Below are 22,098 nucleotides of genomic sequence, written 5' to 3' on the forward strand. Positions count from 1 at the left end.
AGACCTGAGGTCCATTCCCAGCATCCAAGTCAGGAGACCTGAGGTCCATTCCCAGCATCCAAGTCAGGCTTCTTCTAACGACCTATAACTTCAGCTGTGGGGGGAATCCAGCACCCTTTTCTAGCCTCTGCAGGCATGGCAAACATTCATACAAACATAGACATACATACATATACTTAAAATAAACCTTATCTTTAAAAATATATATTTAAAACACTGTAACACTTCCACTTGGTCCTAAGACCAAGAAAACAGCAGGCACTCAATCAATACTTGCTTAAGCAGATCGTTTCTGTCTTTTTTTTTTTCCAATTCTTGACCATGTGCAACACAATTCAAGAAAGATAGCACATGAAAATATGTAAAGTTAATAAAAACAACAACAAACCTTAGAAACTAAAGTTTACATCTTCCCCAGAGAATAGCAACAGGCTAGGGATTTTTCATCGTGGAACCCCAGGCCAGAACTGCTGTCTGGCAGGGCATGAAAACACACCCTGAGTATCCTTTTCCTGTTTTACACTAGTGACTCAGAGTTAGATAATAAATACACTTTTTTCTTTCTCACTTGGGTGCTTTCAACAAGGTCTCCTTATGTAATCCTGGCTTGCCTAGACCTCACTATGTCGATGAGGCTGGTCTGAAGCGATCCTCCTGCCTCCCCCTACCAAGTGCTGGCATTACAAGTACACACCCACCATCATGCCCAGCTGATACGTATTTACAACCATCTTTACTAATTCAGAGAACTAGCAGACACTACTAGGCATGAGTGAGTCTCCCTCTGAGTGATCACAAAAGAAAGGGGATCAGCAAAACCACCCAGCAGTGACAAACACCAGAAAAAGGGTAAATGTCATAGACCAAGCAGAAGCTGAAAGCATGCAGTCCAGAAGTCCGCAAGAAAATAGGCCAGGTCAGAAGCCGGGAGACTAGCCTTGGCACTAAGTTCTCAACAAAGAGCTTGTTGTACCAACCAAGAGAAAAGGGTCAGAGCTGGTACAGTAAGAGGACCTGCTTTGTGGAGGGTCAGGCAGATGGCTATCTGGCAGTATTTTCACTGATGATGTGCAAAGCGAGCTGGCAGAATCTGAGCTTGGTGTCTTTCTTCCTGGCAACTTGGAGTCAGCCTCCTATAGTATCTGGAGCAACGGCATTCATTGAGCATCCATCATGCTTCTAGACTATGATGACAACGCTCCTCTAGTTGGAGAAATAACCCTCTCTGCAGACTAAATAAAGCTTTTTATACAAGACACCAGAAAGCAAATAGGTCATGAGGCAGAGAACTAGAAGGGCAGCTAGGTGCCCAGCCTCCCTGCTTGTCAGCAAACAGAAACGGGAAGGAAAAGGAGATCCTTTCTGAGCAAATGAAAGTGAACTCTAAAAAGAGCAAAACCACTTTGGGCACCATGCCACCATCCCATCCCACAAAGAGCCCATGTGCCCTCCTGTATGGCTGTGTATGCCCTGCCATGCAAGCATCTACAGTTAAATGAGCCCAGCCTAAAATTACAGGCTCAGTGCTTGAACGTGGAAAATTCCTAAGGGATCTATCTGGATCGAAGGATAGGAACAAAGCAGCAAATAGTAAATGTTGGTAAGCACGGTGCCAGATTTAAACAAAAGTCTCATCTTCCTTTAATACCCACACATATTTTTTTTTCTATATTAGCTTGAAAGACTCCATTAATCGTAAGTGGTCATTATTTGTTATGATCCTTCCCTCGATTGGGCTTAGATAAGTAATTTGTATTTTCACATATCTTTACAAAACAAAATGAGTCTTACCAGCTCTATCTTCAAGACTTATTGAATGTCAAGTGTATTTGTGTGTGTGTGAGTATATTTATATTCACAGGCGTGTATTTGTGTGTGTATGAGTCTATGTATATTCACAGGCGTGCAGTGCCTTTGAAGGCCAGAAGAGCCCATTGGGTCTCAGGGAAGAAGAGTTATGGATGGTTATAAGCCACCCCATGTGGGTTCCTATGCAAGAGCATCAAGTAGCCTTAGCAGTAAGCCTCCCTCCAGCCACAGGCTTCACTGTCAGTGAAATGGCAACAAAACTGCTATTCAGTTTCAAGTTTCACTCCACAGCCTCCTTGTCCTAACTGTAACAGGCTCCACAATATATGGAAAGTGGACCTTAAAGAATTCCGGGTTTACCATCCATGTGAAATTAATTACCGGTATCTGAAAAATGTAATAAAATATTGAGGGTACCTAAATAATGACTAGTCTCAGCATGGTTTAGGATGGCAGCTGTCTCCACAGCCGCCAAAAAGAGAGGAAAAATGTGGAGTCTGAGTCCAAAGACTTCAACCTCTATCTGCAAGATGAGCCAAATAATGTCGATCTTTTAAGTTAGAGGTTAACCATCTTAAAACTAAAACAAAATTAAAGCAAGTTATTCAAAATCTCCTGTTTTATGTAAGAATCGATTTTGGAATCAGTAAGAGTTTCAAAATCGGGGATCCATGCAACAGAAGAAAATGGGCACCAACGTCGGAAAAGATAGGAGGATTTATCCCAAGACACATTCTAACATGCACACACACACACACACACCACACACCACACAAATTCAAACACTCACCCACCCTCTACGGTGGCAGTTTAATAATAAAAACACACTTCCTCTCACAGTAGCCCAGTACACTAAGATATGTGGGCCCTCATATTTGTAATCTTCAGTTATTGGTTTGTGGCTTGGGTTTTGCTTTGCTTTGCTTTAATTGCATGCCCCTAACACACAAAGATTTTCATTTGATACGAAAGGGAAATTTTTGTACTTTTGGGAACTTAGAATATAAAGCTTTATATTTTTATATTCTTAGCAAAAGGGTTACCCAGAACACCCAAGGTACTAACCCTGGTTGTGGGGACAGGAGAAAAGGGAGGTGGACAATTTTCTGTTCCATATAATTTTGACTCTGTAATGATTTTTGTTTGAAAGAGTCTGACTCCTTAAGATTGTTTTCAAATCATTATTAAAAGTTAGGCTTGAGGTAAAACGTTTGTTAAAATAAAATGTTCCTCCAAGTTGAGAATAATTTCACCAGCATGGTGACCCTGGCTCATAGTCCAGTCAGGCCCACCTACCCCGCCCCGTTTTGATTACTCCAATTTACACAAAAAGCCTGACCTGTGTTCTTCAGCCCTAGACCTCACACAATCTCACCTCACACAATGGCAGGAGCAGGCTATGACTCATCTTCCTCCAGGAAACAAAGCAAGTCCTAGTGCAGTGGGAAAAAACTACTTAGAGTTGCCAGTTCAGTGAACTGTTGAAATTAAGGTCAAAGTGTTGAGACAGGAATGAGGGGCGGGGCAGGGGAGGGAAGCAGAGCACAAGACCCAGATCCTATCAAATTCCCACACAGTACCTAAGGTCGCTTTCCAACAAGTCCTGAACTTGCTAATGATTGAAACAGGAAGCACCTGGTGCCCTCTAAGCACGGGTCAGAGAAATGATGGGAAAACATTAAACAGACCTAGGACCAGGTCCACGAACAGCCATTCAAGTGATACCAAGGAAAAATACACAGGAGATGATGGGTGAGAGCCTGTAGCTTAAATATCTTTGCGTACCATAGTTGATATGTTTGATTTCCTTTTCCTAGACACTGACCAGCAATCCTAGTCCATTATCAATCGATTTGCGTACTGCCAGCTACATAGCTTATGCTTTTTATTTTTCTGGTGCTATTACTATATTTTGCACAGTACTTAAAACATGCAAATCCTAAATACCATCCCCTGGGGGAATCCTGTTGGAGAGACCAACGGGTCTCCAAGATTCAGTGATTCGCATAGTCCCTGACAGGGGTAACTGGGATCCAGGACTCTAAGCAGTTCAGGATCTCTTTCTCCTTGTTCTTAACACAGGATCTTACTACATAGCTCAGGCTACCCTGGAACTCATGGAGATCCACTGATCCCTGCCTCTCTGCCTCTCGCGTCCTAAGATTAAAGGCCTCTGCCACCTTGCCTGGCTCCAGGGCAGTGCTTCTCAACCTTCCTAATGCTGCGACCCTTTAATACCGTTCCTGGTATAAATCTTCAAGCTCCCGACTCACCTTGCTTCATTAGAACAGTCCAGTGGATCATCCACTCCCTACGAGCTCTTTCTTGAGCTTCTCCCTCTCAAATGTCAATCTCAGCATCGCACACCACACCCTGAACATCAGCTAAGCCTTTCCCTGATCCTAACCAGGGAACTGGTGCTCGCTCCATAGCACTATGGACTTTTGCTTCCTCAGGTGGAGACCTAGGGATAGGGGAGATAATGCCTTCTTATCCATCCATGGTGGAATTGCCAGTTCAATTGGCACAAAAGCCATTATCTCCACAGGCCCATCTACACGCTTCCATCCAGGACACTCCCGAGAGCTATGGCAAAGCTACACAGTCACTGTCTCACTTCAGCCACATCAGAGCCTCTAGAAAGAGTCCTAGGGCACAGGTGGCTACCATGGACAGCTGGAGTTCCGAATCGCCTGATCCATCCATCTAAAAAGGAAAGGCCAGTCTAGACAAAGAGTCTCATCAGCCAGTAAGAGTGGGAAGGGTGGCAAAACAAGCAGGCTCTCCCACAGTTGTTCCCTGAGCAGGGGGAACCTCAGGCACGTCATCTGGTCATTCACAGACGCCTACGTGAATGCGTGTCCCATCAAAATACTACTTTAATCACTAATTCTAATATCTTTACTTCTATCAAGATCACTGAAGAAATGTGCGTTAGAAAACTAGAATAAACCCAGCTTAATTTAAAAGAAGAGATGTTGAACTCCTATAGAATTTGGGCCCAGGTAAACATTGGTTTTTCTATTTTTATGAAAATAACATCCCTGAAATATGTTTATTTTTTTAAATGCTATCTTGCCAAAGCCTTTATAGCGGCCAGAGCAAAGGAAGGAGCACTGCCTAAATAGAGCAGTTTTCAAATACCTGACACTGTCATCTACTAACTTTGTTCACTGTCGCCCATCATTTTCTGCTGGTTGGTTTCTGATTCCAGACCCTCTGCAACAAGACAGGAGCAGGCAGGAGAAAAGAGAAGCCCGCCACACTCCAAAGGGACCCAGAAAGGTCACGGTGCCACGGTGATTACCTCTGTTCAGAGAGCGTTAGTCACAGCTCGGAAAGGTACCATGATTATATGTTGGGACCGCAGAGCTGCTCAGTAAGAAAACAAAGACAGAGGCAATGTGGATAATTGCAGCACCCGGACAGCCCAGAGCCCAGAGCCCCTGGCCAAGAAAGCTAATCACTAAGAAAATAAAAGCTGGCCCTCTTATTTCAGTGGCAGGCTTATAGGACACACCTAGTGCCGTGTTCCTATGCTACTAGGAAGCAAAAAATATTGAAAGGGGAGAAAAATTGCAAAGAAGAAAATAAAAAACAAAAACTAAGTACCCTTAAAATGTTTTGGGTTTTTTGTTTGGTTGGTTGGTTGGTTGGTTTGTTTTTGGTTTTTGGTTTTTTGTGGGTTTTGTTTTGTTTGGTTTGGTTTGGTTTGGTTTGGTGATTTGTTGTTGTTTGGTTTGGTTTCTGATCTTTTATAGGGAAAGTATTGGCTCAGGGAACTTACAGCGCACCAAAACATATCTTTTAGATTATTTTTTTTCTCAAACAGACCACATAGCCAGCATATTCACATATCCATTTAAGAATACATAGATGTCTGAAACCATCCGAAAAAGTAAGTCACTCTGGAAATAGACAGTGAGACCCTGGAAGCTCTGCCTTTCCAGGGACACGCCTGTAATAAACAAAAGCCCCCAGTTTCCTCCACTCGCCCCAACAGTCCCCCACAGTGCAATGCTCACTTGTTCTCCTTCCCGGCTCTGAACTACATCTGTGCTTCCTAGAATGCCGCCTTCCTACAAAGGTCTGTCAACACTGAGCACCTCAGCTTCGGATCTGGTGGAGCTGGAAGATCTAGAGGTCAAGGCCAGCCTGGGCTACATCAATAGCCTGCCACAGAGGCAGCTTTCTCTTTAAGAGTAAACAGTCAGGGAGCTGGAGAATGGCTCAGGGTTTCAGAGCACTGGTTCGATTCCTAGTCCCCACCTGGCAGCTCGCACCTGTCTGCAACTCCAGTTCCGGGGAATCTGACACCCTCACACGTGCTGCCCAAACACCAACGCACAGTAAATAAAAACGAAACAGGAGTAAGCGCGCTCGGCACTGAACAGCATTCCAGAGCTTCAGCCCAAAGAAAAGCAGCACCTGATGTGTGGCCACTGTCCGGCTCCACAGCGACCCAGCCTCTGGTAGAACAGGCCACCTCTGCCTGCCACAGTTAAGTCCAAGTTGCAGCGGCTTCCTGACTCACATGGCAGACTTAGCAAGAGAAAGGGAGGCTCTGCCGACTTGAACACCTTCTTTCAAAAGCCGCCCTTACCACCGGGTATCTAGCAAAGGACAAACTTACCCGGGGTTCTCCTGCAAGCCTGGAGAGACACCTGCCCAGGCAAATCCAACCTCCACTTTTTCCAACGAAAGGTGGTGGCTGCCAGACTGCTCATCACCTACAGCGGCTGAGCTGAGGGAAACTGAAGGAAGTCAACACAAAAGCTGCCTTCGAACTGCACACTGGGATGTCCTGTTAGGTTTTTTGTTTTGTTTTGTTTTGTTTTAAGTCCCTTTTATTTTTCCCACAAGAGGATCTGACTAAATCTAACTCCACCTCCCCTCAGTGCCAGACAGGAAGTTAAACTCTGCAGTCAGTCAGAACTCTTGAGGTACTTTTGGTTTTAGTAGTCACAGCTAAGAGACTTTGAATGCTCCAAATCAACTAGGGAAATGCTAACATTTCTTGTTTGATGGTGTCTGACAGCAAGGACCAACACACACACACACACACACACACACACACACACACACACACACACACACACACACACCACTATGCATACACACAACAGTGTTTACTTCGGTGGTGGGGCAGGCCTTTACTCCCAGGGGGCAGAGGCAAGTGGCTCTCTGTGAGTTCAAGGCCAGCCTGGTCTACAGAGGAAGCTTCAGGACAGGCAGGGTTACATAGAGAAATCCTGTCTCCAAAAACCACAAAGGAAAGGGGAAAGAAACCGCTACGGTGGGAAAACTAATAACCACACAGAATTCTCAGAGGTGACTATTTTTTTGACTCCTATTTTCCAGACTTCTGTTTTAGATGTTTGTCTTGTTCTCTTGACATCATTTGCATATGTGTTATCCATAAGCGTCAAGAAAGAAGGAAAAGGATTTGCACTATGTACGAGAGCACTGATCTAATAGATTTCTTCCCTCCTCTGAAACAGAAAATCTGTACCTAGCACCAAGATTTTCACAGAATACGCAACCCTACCAGGATCCACGGGAGTTCCAACTAAAAGCAACCTATGTAGCTCAGAAGATGTGACTCTGGAAATAAATAAAGACAATCTCCTCTGATCCTCAGTCTCCAAATGAATACGATGGGACGAGACAGTAAAATATCTCCGAATGGTTCAGATCATGTCACTTAGTCAAAACCCAGGAGAAGTGACCATTTTAGTGCTATAATGCACATAGTATGAAATCGTACACATGCAGTACACAGAGCCAAAGTCAGCAGCTATCAGTATGTTCACATGGTGTTTCTTCACAGCAGGAAAACCTAAGGTAGGAATGTAACTTTAAAAGAAAATAACACGGGCTATTACAATGAGATGGCTCAGCGGGTAAGAGCACTGACTGCTCTTCCGAAGGTCCTGAGTTCGGATCCCAGCAACCACATGGTGGCTCACAACCACCCGCAATGAGATCTGACGCCCTCTTCTGGTGCGTCTGAAGACAGCTACAGTGTATTATGCCAGAGTGAGCGGGGCGAAGCAAGCAGAGGTCCTGAGTTCAATTCCCAGCAGCCACACACGATAGTTCACGGCCATCTGTACAGCTACAGTGTACTCATACACATAAAATAATTAAAAATAAATCTTTAAAGAAGAAAGAGAAAGAGAGAAAGAAAGAAAGAAAGAAAGAAAGAAAGAAAGAAAGAAAGAAAGAAAAGAGAGAAAGAAAGGAAGAAAGAAAGGAAGAAAATAACACTTGGAGCTTTAGAGGTGGCTCAGTGGTTAGGAGGCCCTACTGCTCTTGCGGAGGGACCAAGTGCAGTTACTGGCAACCACACAGCAGCTCACAACCACGAAAACGCCAGTTCCAAGGAAGCAAACACCCTTTTCTGATCTTCACAGACACCAAATGCATGCAGGCAAAATAATCACCATAGAAAATAAGAATAATTCTTTTACCCAGAAAAAGAAATTATAAACAAAAAAAGAAGGGCCTCTTTTTTTTCCTCTGTTTTCCAATGCAAGGCCTCAAGTCTTGCAACCTGTATTAATAATATGAATCATCCGTCTTTTAAATTTTTCCATGTCCCAAGGCTGCCCTACGTAATCCATTGTTTTAGTTATTTCTTGGCACACAGCTGATTTTGAAAGTGACCACTGAACTTTCATATGTCCAAGAGAACTTTCCACTGTGGGAAATTTTCTAAAACAATCTCACTGAGCTAAATGGAAACGTCATCAAAGCTCAAAGAAGCCACACATCAGCCCATTTAGCCTCCACACTGGCTTCTCTTCAGGACAGATGAAACATGGAGTAACCTCTGGGGCGACCGCTAACCCCTGAGAATGAGAAAAAGAAGGTGAACGGAAGGAACTCCTAAAAACCTCGTATGGCAGCTCTTTCCAAAACTTCCTCAGGGCTGCGGGAGCCTGTCCCTCACAGCTCTGTTCTTCTGATGGGTTACACAGTGGCCTCATGCCTAGCTCATGTGAAATCAATAGGCCAATTCTGTCGCAATTATCTGTCCAGGGTATGCACACTCTCATTCATCTGGTGTTGAGACAGCTGTAATCAAATTTGGTACACACCACTATCTCTGTCACAGCCCCACAGCAACTGGCTGGCAGCCTAGGTCTCTTCTCACCAGCAGGGAAAGAAAGGAATGGTGTGGAAAGAGAATAAAGAACAAAACAGCTGAGACACATGCAGCACAGCAGAGTGGGGGAGAGAAGGAAAGAAATTCAGATACCGACCCTCTATGGAAGAAACATAGCTAGCATATCACACACACATACAGACACACACACACACATACACATGCACAAGAATGCATAAATATATAAACATAAGCACAGACATGCATACAAACATATACCTACATACAAACACACACACAAATATATACACATAGGTAAACATATACACAAATATAAACAGACATGCCCCTTCAAGCCCAGGTCAGGTGACTGAGCCACAGGACGTACAGGTTTCTTATCCTGCTATGGGCAAACCCTCTTGGCTTTGAACATCGTATTATGACTGTCAGTCCAAACTAATGAACCTACACTCCTAACAGTGCCAAGCACCAGGTAAAAGCTAGTGCCAAACCACACCCCAACACCAGGGTGACCAAGTGGGAGGGCCTTGGCTCTCCTCCATCAGACGCTGCACAACACTGTCCTTGGCTGCCAATTCTTCTTTACTGCCCTTAAGCTGAAGCCATGGCTTTGCTTTTCAACCATGTTAAGAAAAGAAAGAGGTCAGGTAAGAGGTGTCCTACTGACTCTGAAATAGCACCTGACTGAATTTGCAGATTTCTAAGATCAACACCCTCCTACCCTCCACTAATGGACACTCTCTACTTACCAGCAGTGGGCATAAGACTGTTCTCTGACAGTCTTCTCACCTCTTTATAGCCTGTCTTGAAATATAATCTGATGACTGTTTTTGTTTCATGTCCTTATAAACTGTCTTGAAATGGCCTTACACCTATTAAAATAAGTTATAAAAATAGCATACAAAATTCTCATGTTGCCTTCCATAATGTGAGTATTTTACATAACCACAGGATAATGATCCAGACCAGAGCATTAACATTGATAACAACAGATCTGGTGCCGACTTCCCATTCTGTCCTGTTTCTGGCCCAAGCTTCAATCAGAGATCGCACACGAATAAAGAATCCATAAATCGTGCTCTATCCATGTCTGTGTCTAATCCCCATGAAGTTCTGCTTGGCTTCATGCTGATGAGCTGGTCATTAATAAACCCTGAGTGTGCCAGGCTAGACATTCAGCCCTCCACACGTCTGTGCTCACTTCATGTGCCCATGTTCCCACCCAGCCTTAAACAATTCCTCCCATGGGAGAAAAAAATTATATATGAGGAAACATAGGTTACATCCAAAACAAAAAGAAGCAAGATCCAAGGCATTTCCCTGACACTAAACACATTCACTTCTGCAGCAAACCTGCTTATGAGTGGTGAACAGAATCAGAGAAGACTCTGAAAGAATTCCACAAGATCAGATTTGTCTTCCCCACCCAGGTATGGTCAAGTGCAGGTCCAACTTCAAATTAATTATTAGGAAAAGACCTTTCCTTATATTCATAGCTTCCTTTGGGTATTAGAGCTGCAGATGAAGGATCATGAGTCTGTACTTGTAAAACCCCACATCCTCACTAGGCCCCCACACATCCTTCCCACACCTTTGTTCATCTGATTGCTCAGTGTAATCTACCTACAAAGCTAGGGCCTTGGGCACGCTAGGCAAGGGCTTTATCCATAAGCCACATGACCAGCCTTCCCTCTCACATTCTCACCAGAGTGACATCATTTAGGATGCAATTCTTCTGAGTATCTGAAAGGGATTGGTTCCAAGCCTGCCTGCAGATATCAAAACCCAGAGGGTCAAGTCCCTTATATAAGATGCTGTTACAATCACATCCACTGACCATCTTTACACCATCTGTAAATTACTCACAGTAACTATCACAATAGAAGCCGTCCCAATTCTGTCTCATTTAAGGAATGATATCATGAAAAAATATCTGTACATGTACACTAGAAAGGCAATTTTTCCCAAAAATTTTTGATCCACAGCTAGCTGAATCCACTTACATAGACACCCTACGAAACAGTACTTCCTCAAAAAAAAACATTCTAAGATTTCTTTAAGTCATTCATGTCTCACTATGAAATTCTATTTTGGCTTTTAATCACATTAAAGATCATTAGCCAAAACACTATGCTAGGGTGAAAAGAACTCTTCACACAATGTTGACAACATGTGTTGAGAATGTTCATATTATTACTGATATGATTCAAAGACAAGAAGTCAACGCCAGGAAAAAACTCTTATAAAAATAAGCAAACCCAAAAAAAGCAAAGCCAAGGATGGTATTTCATGGGTGGAGTAATTTCACATCAGACTATTTTCCCAAAACAACAAAGATATAAATAAAATCTAAAATCATGCCTTTACTACCATATTAGTAGACAATGGAATTGAAGGACACTATCACTCACAAAACCAAGTTACAGAGAGTCAAATCTACTCCACCCTTGGAAAGGTAAGAAATTATTCCCAACTGCACAGAGGCTAAGAAATATGACCCCCTGCCATGGGCTTGAAGAATTGCTTGTATTTGCAATGTCGAGGACAGTAACTTGGGATAACAAAGTGAAAGGGAAGTCCTAGGAGTAGTGTTTGAGGTTAAAATGACGACTTTGCTCACCATCAGGAAAGCTGCGTGGAGGTATAGGGAGGAGAGAAACAACACAGCTTTCAGTGAGGAGGAAGAGGAGGAGGGGAAAGTAGGGATCGAGCTTGGGAACCCTGGGGACAAGCTGGGGCTGTGAGCCAATGAGGCTCTCCTCTCACAGCAGGGTGCACACATCTGCAGGACCGAAGCAAGCTAAGTCTCAAGGCCATCGTCCTTGCTTTCTGGTACAAGTGGCAAGTGTTCTCACTAATCAAGGAGTAGCTCACGGGCCGCTGTGGCAGAACAGACCAGGATGCCTGGGGAAGCAGCCACTTAGCAGACACAAGACGGGCCTGTTAGGAGAAACCCGCACAGTCAGTTCCTCAGAGCAGGGGGCCTTCAGATAGCCACTCCCACTACAAGCCCCTACCCTACTGGCAGGAAGGAAGGACAAGGAAGTAAGAATGGTTACTTACAAAGGCTGCTGAGCCACCCTGCCTCCCATCCTGGCTTGAGTTTTTTGAGACAGATTCTCACCCTGATGACTAGGGTATTGTCAAATTTAGCAATCCTCCTGCCTTGGCCTCCCAAGGGCCGAGATTACAGGCCTGTGCCAGCAGATCTAAAGTTACATGTTCTGCCTTTTAGAAATCTATAAGCAACCTGCATATTGTAGAGCAAGGGACATTAAGTGACTTTTCTTAAGGACATTTGTTGGGATTGTGAGGAAAAACCTGACCACTTTCTACAGAGTTCTAGAATGTTCAAGCTTTATGGCAAAGTGTGAAGAAGATAGCCAAGAGTTTTTTTTCTCTTATTTATCCTTGATAATAAAACGCAATGGGAAAAATGACCATGCTGCCAGCCTGCCTATGGGTTCAGAACACTACCCCACTGTCACCTGCCACTGCCTGTCTCCCCACTGACTCTCTGCAGTTAAATGTACTCATTTCCCTAGTTCCTAACTACTGACACCAGCTCACATTGCCTGCGCAAACACTGAAGCCTGCCTCAGAGACACAGCCCTATCAGCTGCCCCCTCCAAAAAGCAACACTATCCCTGTTTACAAACTGGTTTCCATGGGCACTGTCCACTCCAGTCCACCAGGCACAGTGTCTGCTCTTCAGCCCTGGCCACAGGACTTTCTTTCTCTGAGCAAATGTCCTCATGCACATCTGAGGGTGCTCTCTCTTCAGAAGGTATGGGGATTAACACATGTGAGTCACCCGCAGATCCAGCCTGCAGCTGCTAACACACAGAGACAGCCTCATCCAAACATGGACATGCCACCCACTCAGACTCTCGTATGTCATCAGCTCTCTCCACTGAGAATGAGATAAGCATCTATTTATGACAGTTAGGGCCAGAACTGTGGGGAAAGTGAAAAATTCCAGGTAATAACTAGACAGAACCATCCCTGAGAAGGGAACTGGAGGCATTTGTCAGGTAGAGAGAGACAGAGACAGAGACAGAGACAGAGACAGAGATCCTGTCTGTCTGTGCGTGCCTCTGTGTCTGTCTGTATATGTGAATGTGTGTCTGCCGATATATGTCTCTGTGTATGTCTGTATGTCTGTCTACCTCTGTCTGTCTGTCTGTCTGTGTCTCTGTGTACGTCTGTCTGTATACATGAATGTGTGTGTATGCCTATATGTCTGTGTGTGTCTGTGTGTCTGTCTGTGTGTATATGTGTGTCTTGTGTGAGTATGTGTCTATGTGTCTGTGTGTGTGTCTGTATGTCTGTCTCTGTGTGTGTGTGTGTCTGTATGTCTGTGTGTGTGTGTGTGTGTGTGTGTGTTTATGGGTACAGTGCTTGTAGAGCCGAGAGGTCAACCTCAAGCACCCTCCCTAATTACTGTTCACCTTGTTTTTTGAAAAAGGGCCCTTGTTGGAATTCGTCTAGGCTAGCTGGCCAGGGAGCCCAAAGACCCTCCTGTCTCTGCCTCATCAGCCCTTAACATTACAAATGTGTGTCAGCACACTCAGATTTTTTCAATAATTTCAGGTAATTAACTCAGGATCCCGCCATGGCAAGCACTTTACTGACTACTGTTCCAGACCATGGCCTTGCAGTTCCTAACAGAATGTGGGAGAGTCACAAGAAAGTGTCCAAATGAGAGACAGGAAGGACACGTGTTAGTTCTCACTCCAGCAGCTCCAAGTGAGGACACCCAGCAGCAAGTGCCCAGGATCCAGGTGGTGTGGGCTGCTCATATGACTAATAGATTTGGAGGGGAAGAGGACTGCTCTTTGCTGTGCTCTATAGCCTTGAAGGGGCTGGTTTCCAGGCCAGCCAAGGGGCTGAGCCTGTAAGCCACAGGTATCCTGGCACCTGCTGTGTCCCTACCCCAAGGAGCAGTTCAAGTCCTAGGACTGACTGGCCAGAGGCTGCAAAAGGAACAAGGAAAGGCAGGGGCTGAGGAAAACGTAAGGAGCTCTGCTAAAGAGAGAAGCACAGAGCTGGCCTGTGATGAGAGTGTTCATCAGCACAAAGAGAAAGGCGGGATAGAGCAAGGAGCTCAAAGGGCAGGATTAGCCAGGAGAAAACACAGAGATTCAAAGAAGGTAGAAACAAGAGACAGGCCTGTGGGCCCAGAGCCCCTCTCCAGCAAGCGAGCCATTCTCAAGTTTGCCAGTCTGTACCCTTGGCCATTAAAGCTTTCTCCCCTGGGGACTATCTGTGAGTAAGGCTGTCTGGCTAACAAAGTATAAATATAGTAAGTATAACAAAGTTGATTTTGAAATTAAGAATATTGCGTTCAAATAACTTCCAGCTGAATGCCAATTCAACAACCAGCTACATCAATGAACGCTCCCTTCCCACTCAGTCCTTGGCATATATAGAAGCTGGTGCCCAGCTTGAGGGATTGCTGGCCTTTACTGTTCATTGACACTGATTTCCACTGATGCCCATGGCCCTCTTACAGGTTATGCTTCGTCAGGAGTCTAACTCCCACTTGAAACATGAGGTAGGTAAGGTTTCATGACAGCAAGGAAAACAGCAAACTTGAGTGTACTTCACTTCAGTTGTGGCCCGGCCCAATACCATGTCGTTCTGCCGGATCGAGTGCCCTCGAAGGCAGCTCCCTGGCTCCAAAGGCACTGACTGGACCCACAGGAAGCCTGGAGAGTTAAAAGCTATTTTTATGAAAGTAAATGATACTATACAATACTTCCTTTTCCTCACGGTCACAGCCAAAACCCATTTGATGCCAAGAGGAAACAGATGTTCCTCAAAGCAGGTGTCAGGTAGCAGCAGCTGCCAGAGCCAGAGCCACCCCTGACCTCCAGCACAAACACTTGCCGTGGACTCTCGAGCCCACTGAGATGTGACTTTCAGTGACAGAAGGACCACGATGGGCAGCGTTATGACTCCCAAATGCAAGAAAGTCACAGACCTGAGGGACCCAGACTCTTGGCTCTTCTTCTCCAAGTCACTCTCTGATACCCGCAAACCCACCCAACCCCCACCCCACGATGGCCCCGGAAAGGGAACCCAAAGAAAGTGACTCCAGGCTGTGGGTTTCATATTCAAGAAGAGTCAGCAACAGGTGCGCGCCTCTGGGGAAATGTAAAGTCTCAGAGCGCCTTTCACCTCAGCAGGGCAAAGAGCCAAGCCCAGAAACCTGACATTAGGCAATGATGTCAGAAGTGAAAAGCACCATCCTCCTCCAGCCACACTAAACAGACCACAGTTGAAACTTCTCCAGTGTTGCCGCTTGAAACACACTTGACCGTAAAATAGCTGAGGCACTAGTCATCCACCGTACACCATCTTTAAGGCCTAGCCTCTGGCACGTGCTGGGTGAGCGACCCAGAGTTACCTAGTGAGTGACAGTGAATGGGAGTGAAGCAAGAGGACAAGCAGAAAAGGCTCTCCAGAGTAAAGAGAGCCCAAAGCTCACCCCCAAGGTCGCGCATAAATGAGGTTTTTAAAGGACATGAAGCTGGAGAGATTTGGGATGTGGGGTGAATCTTCGAGGGGTCAGGACGAGGAATAAGATGAAAATAGATTGAATGAAATTCTCAAACAATGAATAAAAGTATTTTAAGTTTCTGGGTTGCTTTTTGTTTGTTTTTCCATTCTCCCAAAAAGAACAAAAATTGGGAACCAGAGACCAAGGGTGAGAGACGTGACTGGGAACATAGCCTCCCCAGAGATAGCTAGTTTGCCATCCTTTGGGCTAGCGCAGGGCAAGTGTCATCAGGAAAAAGACAAGTGACAAGTCACAGTCATTAAGCCATCTAGTCATTAAACCTCTAGTTTCCACTATAGAATATACAAAATAATTTTTATGTATATTCCACGCTCCAAAAAAAAAATTGTCTTGGCTGTTTGTGACTGACACAAGGAAAATGCAGATGAGAACAACACAGTGTAGAAACAAAGCTGTTTGTTAAGATCTAAAAGCTGTCAGAAGATGCTGTTGTGGCAGGGCGAGTCTGCGGTCCCAGTACTTGGGATGTGAGGGGGCGGAAAGGTCACCGAGAGAGACCAGCCTAAGAGCTCAGTGAACTCTCCCTGGGCTGTCTAGAAAATCCTGTTCTCCAAAAGCAAATACAAAGAAATAAAAACAACAACAAAATCTGACAGAATGAGTGGAGAAAAGTTATAATGGAGTTGAGCCCTCGAATGTCTGTTACTGGGATAAAGGGATGCTATCGGCGTGAGAACATCGCTACTAATTATGCAACTTACAGGGTTTAATTGAGTTAAATTATAATGATATTAATTATAGGAATACAGTGTCCGTATATGAATACAGTCTTTGGACCATGGACAAGAATAATTCAGCAACACCACCAGGCCATGTCAGAAACCTAAATAATATGTGGGAAGCAACCATAAAATATTATAAAGTATGATTGTATCTAAAGAAGCTTGCCATGTCACTTCCTTTGAAACTGTTAATTTCCCCTTTGTTTATAAAAATTACTCCCAAGAGTATTTCTCATTTCCTTGAATTTTTGGATTTTTTTTTTAATACTTAACGTTTTCAAATAGTTCCCTTAGAATAACCCCACGGAGTTCACACCCAAAGATTCCCACTGAGGTTACACTCAAAGGTCCTGAATAAGATTGTAGTGGAAATCCTTGGTGCCTACATCGGAAGGGCCTCAGATTTCAAGGAACAAAGAGAGGGCTTTTGCTTCCTGAGTGACATCTCTTCACTCCTTCGTCCCGGGACCCGGAAGGCCCAGAAGCCTGTAGAAAACAACACAATTAGCAACTGTGGCAGATGCCCTGGAGCAAACCAACAGGCACATGGCAGAGAATTACAGTGCAGAATCCATTCTGGAAGGGAGTCAGGACAGAGGTGGAACGCCCAATCCCAGAAAGAGGAGGGGGAGCCAGCCAAGGGCTAAGGACCAGCATACGAGGCAGGAGAGGGAGACCACAGAGGGCACTAACCATGGAGCCAAAGGCCCACCCATGCAGCTGGATGGAGCAGTAGGCAGAGAGAAAAGCCACATTCCCACAGGAAACCATCACTTCACCATGTGACTCACAGTCATATACACTTCACAGAAGATGTGTCCTCACCCATATGTTCCCATAGGCCTAATATTCCTCTAGACTTTTCTCTGACGTCTCAAAAAATCCACTCCTTGGGAAATATTCTTTCCCTGATCTTCCCCGAGGCAGGTGCATCTGTGCCCCAACATGACTGCTGCCCCCAATCTAGTACACCTCCAGAACCTGCCTCTTACCGCACCACCACACAGGGCTGCAGTTCAAAGTTGGCAAGCAGGGAATCCCTCAGTACTTGTATTTTCCAGAAGCCCATCACAAAATTTAGCATCAGCAGAGATTAAACAAAAGACAAGTCACTAAGAAAACAAACCAGGAAGAAAGAGACAAGCTAAATGGATACAGGGGTAGGTGTTTATTCAAGATGTCCTTATTAAGATTTAGTGCCACTGTTAATTCCCTTTACCTACTTATGATTTGGGGTTTGGGAAGAGCTAGCAAGATTCTTACCCAAACATGATTGTCACAGAACAGACACTTCTGGGGAAAATTTCCATCTACACTAGCCGTTGAGCCTAATCCCTCCACACATTCAACAGACAGGCAGTAAGGAACAGACCAGAAGGAGGACAAGAAGTCTGGTCAACAGAGTGAATCGTGGTTCCAAGATGTCTTTTAATAACTGACAGTGTCAACTCCTTCCTTTAAAACTGACACATTTCAAAATAATACTACAGGAACTTTGTTTGAAACACTGGCCGGTCACCTAAAAACCAAAGTCATTTAGAATCTGTCATACCGATTTTTGTCTGACCGAACAGCGCCTCTGTTTACTTTCTATAAACATAAATGTCCAAGTAACAGCACCATTCCGGGGGAAGTCTCCTTTACCTGCCTGTGACTCTCCACTGACAGCCACGGATGTCTCTTCCATTTCTCCCAGGCTCAGCATGCCCTCCAAATGTGACTTCAATTCCCAAGACAGCAGTACATGTTCTTCGGAGTCACAAAGATATGTCACAAAGATATGTGTCCCCCTCAGCTGGAGGGAGACCTTGCTTTAATGCAGTCAAATTGAAAAACAGGGCCAAAGTATATGGGAGTGAGGAGAGATGAGTCCCTCCCCAACTGCCCAGACCAGATTGGTTACATTCTTGTCTCTGAGCAGAGCCCAATCCTGGTGTGTAACTCAGAGCCTCTGCCAGGCATTGAGCCTGTCGCCTTAAAAACCCAGACTTGTGACAACCCTTATCTGCTTAGGCCAGCAAAGCATGCATTTCTACAAACACCACAGTGCTAATGGTTCAGCAAACAGAAAGGCAAGTGTTTCCCCATTACCTCGCCTCTCCTGCCACCTTAGGTTTCCCTGAACATTCAAGCCAAAGGCAAGACTGACTGAGCAAAAATATTAAAGGGCTTCAGACCAGCAAGTACTTTTCTCCCAGTTTCTAACTCTTGCAAGAGAGTTTCTTACAAATGTTGCAATCTGGTCTCTCTTGGTTTTACAATTAAATTTTTAGCCCCTGGTAATACACATGGATCCCTAAAGCTTTTAGGGATCTATCTACTAAAGTACTGAATAATACATGCTCTCCCACAGAAAGGTAAAGGACTCCTCCTGTTCCATCAGGATGAGAAATATTCTTGAATAAAATGCCAAGTGCAGCTTGGCCAATCTCAGCCAAAGTGTGGCCCTGAGCACACTTCGTCCACAGTTGCTGGCCTTGTACTGGCCCTGCACAAACCTGGCAACCCTGAAGTGCTGGATCTGATGATCCCTTTAAGGAGGCCTTCCTTAACTTCCATAGCCTCTCTCAGCTACCTCATGATTCACCCTCAGAACACTGCAGAACATGTATCAACTGGACAGCTAAGCAACTATCTGTACATATGGTGATATCAGGTTTTTTCCTACTACTGGGCACATTCAAGAGTCCAGACACCATGATAGTTGAAGTCTGTTGCTCATGCCTGCTACAGAGTATACAGTATGGAACAGGCATGGAACAGTCGGTTTCATATACAACAGTCACCTCTGCTTATAAAGGTTTTCTAAAACACTCCGTTGCCGTTGCCAGGCTCCGAGCAAAGCAGCATGCACTTGACATTATCTTCTTTATCCTGCATTATTACCTGGCAGGAAGTCCATGAATTCAGGCAGGAAAGAGACAGTGGTATTCCCACTATCTTCTAACAGTAACTTGTATCTCCTTCCATTAGAATGTGAGATCATAAAACACACTACAGTTTCTGCAGGTATCACAACAAAAACCATACACAGATCTGGGAGGGAGCTTGCCACCACAGCTGATAACCTGTTAGATTCCTAGAACCCACATAATAGAAGGAGAAAACCAACTCCTGCAAGTTGTGTACACACACACACTCACACACACACACACTCAAACACACATATACACACATTTAAAAAACAACTCCACATTTTCACATTACCTTACAGCTAGATCAAGTACTTTGAAAAATACCATTTGGTTCAGGAAAACACAGCAGTAAGAGCCATTAGAGTGTGCTGTTAAAGGTGCTAGCCAAGCACAAATATCATTTAGCTCAATATAATTGGCTTCTTTTACAGCATATGAATTTTAGCTTGTGCATTTAAGCTCACTTATCTGGCTTCACCCAACTGCTAAAATGGTCCAAAGGGAAAGAAAGGGATTAGGGGAAAGACAAAAAAGAACCCTAAATACCCTAACCACCATCGAGAATGACACACACTGGATGCACCAAGAAACATTTGCCTTTTGTTCCCAGTGGAATGACCACATTTTCACTCACTCTGAAAAGCAAAAAGATTTTCCTAAGAACGATTCACTACTGAGCCTTGAAGACCTTGGAGGGGGTTACCAGGCATACACATAATCTGTCCTCTCACTTCCCCGGGTATTCTCTGCCTCAGCTTTCCAAATGGAGATTTGTCCTTCCTCGTTAGCTGTAGCAACTCAGTGAACATCTATACAAGCTGACCAGAAACAGCAGAGGCATCAGCAGCATTAAAGCGGGGCTGCTTTAATCAGCCAATGGTCAAAGCCGAGAGAAAACCAGTGTGAAAGAGTTTCAGTGAGAATGCAGAGACCTACGTGGAGTTTTAGAACCATGGGTACCATCCAGGTTGTGGGCTCATACGGGAAATGTTCCCAGAACACCCCAAAATCAAATTCCACCATGTCTCCTTGGCGACCAATGAACCCTGGATGCATAATCTAGGCAGTTCTAAATGAGTGCTCACAACAACACTTCTGGAGCACAGAGTTAACACAGATTCTAGCAAGTTCCACTGAGCACCTCCCGTTCTGTTCAATAAATCTCTCCATCGCTCAGGCTAAAAGGAAAATAACAGGAGGGAAATGGCCCCTGCATCCTTCCCCTTCTTTTTCCTCACCCAGTATCCCAGTATCCTTGTCTCTGATATTTAAACTCCAAGGCTAGCTAGCATCGTCAGCCCAAGACAGGCATCTCATACTTTCCTAATATTCACAACCCCACCTCAAGCCTCACACTACAGACAGAACCTAAATTCCTCCGAAAAATGCAAACACTCCAGTATGCTCATCTGAAGATGTGTAAACTAATGACGTTTCCCGTTTTCGGGTACAAACCCACCAACCCGCTGTCTACAGCAGGTGAGATGAGAGGGGATTAAAGCAAGAGTTTTTTTAGGTCCAGGTGACCAGAGACCCAGAAAGAATAGAGTCTGGGACTGTAACTATCTAAGTAGAACAATTTAATCTTAGAAAAAGCCTACCTTGCTCCTGAACAGACATCCCTCAGTGACAAAGTGAAGAGACTAGTACATCCATCTGAGCATCTTATATCTCTAAGATGTTACAGTGTTCAGGGATGATACGACATAGCAGAGGAGAGAGACTAGTGGTCCCTTCAATCATCTTAATCTCTACATGTTCTGGGGGTTGAAGCCAACACATTCGCCCACAGTTATATCTGACCTAGGAGAGGAGTTGTCAATGTGGTGTGTAAGACAGAAAACACTGGAAAGAGACTATTTCAGAACTTCCAGGCCCTACAGTTGTGCAGCATTACTAGGAAACTAAATACCACAAGTGAAATATCTAATGGAAACCATTCTACCATCACTAGCAATACAAAAAGCAATATATGAGGGCCACATGAGACGAGAAACATGCCTCAAAAAAAACCCACATATATAATGTGACCAGGAACATGATTTCTAAAGCCATGGAGTCTATCGGGCCTCACAGAAGGAATATTAAAATGTTAGGGCAATCACAGTAACTTATTGCTATTAGTAAAAGACACTATAGGAAAAAAGCTGACGGGACCGTATTGTTCACAGAGCTGCCATGTGACTACCAAAAACGTGGAATTATGTTGTATTTCCTATATAAATTATTTCTAAAGTAATCCTCTCACTATATATTTCTCAATTATAATATAAAGATAAACATATAAAGTGTGTTTTTAAATTGTGTGTGTGTGTGTGTGTGTGTGTGATATGCACAGTGCATACACATGAATGTGTTATGGGTGCAAGTGTACACCATCACTTGAGCAGAAGGCCAGAGCAGGATATCAGTGATTATCTCTGTTACTCTCTCCACTGTGTTCTCTTGAGATAGAGTTTCTAAATGTTTGGCTAAGCTAGCTTGCCAGTGAGCTCTCAGGATCTGCCCATCTCCATCTTTCATTGATAGGACAAGAGCAGCCATGCCTGGCTTTTTACGTGGGTACCGGGGATTTGAACTCGGGTGCTCAGGTTTGCAAGGCAAGCACTTTTACCCACGGGACCATCTCTCCAAACCATAGTTTGGTTTTAGTCAAATAGGACTAAAACCCAAGCTGGCAGCAAGTCTACCCCAGTCATAGCCTTCATAACTCCATTTCTAGAGGATGGAGGTCCTCTCCTGGACTCATGGTACTGCACTGGTGTGCTGGGCATATAGGCAACTGTACACGTACACACATACACACACATGAAAGAAGGTGGAAAACAATTCAGGAAGAACATCCAATGACAATCTCAGGCCTTCACAGGCAAGTACACATACTGCATGTGTGCACATGTACACACATGCTCACTCATACACATGCATATGCAA

General features: G+C 44.5%; 1 protein-coding gene across 8 annotated transcripts in view; it reads right to left on the reverse strand.

Annotated features, from left to right (window-relative positions):
- Nucleotides 1–22,098, reverse strand: part of Utrn (utrophin) — a 509,106-nt gene that overhangs the window by 447,148 nt on the left and 39,860 nt on the right. The window contains exon 1 of one of the 8 annotated variants that reach the window (XM_031380395.1): nucleotides 17,894–18,184. The exons of 3 other annotated variants lie outside the window; for them this stretch is intronic. In XM_031380395.1, coding sequence (XP_031236255.1) covers nucleotides 17,894–17,954 — 61 coding nt within the window. In that variant the 5' untranslated portion in view covers nucleotides 17,955–18,184. Of the gene's footprint in view, nucleotides 1–6,442; nucleotides 6,645–17,893; nucleotides 18,185–22,098 lie in introns of those variants that run through there. 4 more of the 8 variants (XM_031380399.1, XM_031380396.1, XM_031380392.1 and 1 more) reach the window with 4 other exon arrangements.

Source organism: Mastomys coucha, unplaced genomic scaffold (genome assembly GCF_008632895.1).
Source record: "Mastomys coucha isolate ucsf_1 unplaced genomic scaffold, UCSF_Mcou_1 pScaffold2, whole genome shotgun sequence".
Classification (NCBI taxonomy): domain Eukaryota; kingdom Metazoa; phylum Chordata; class Mammalia; order Rodentia; family Muridae; genus Mastomys; species Mastomys coucha.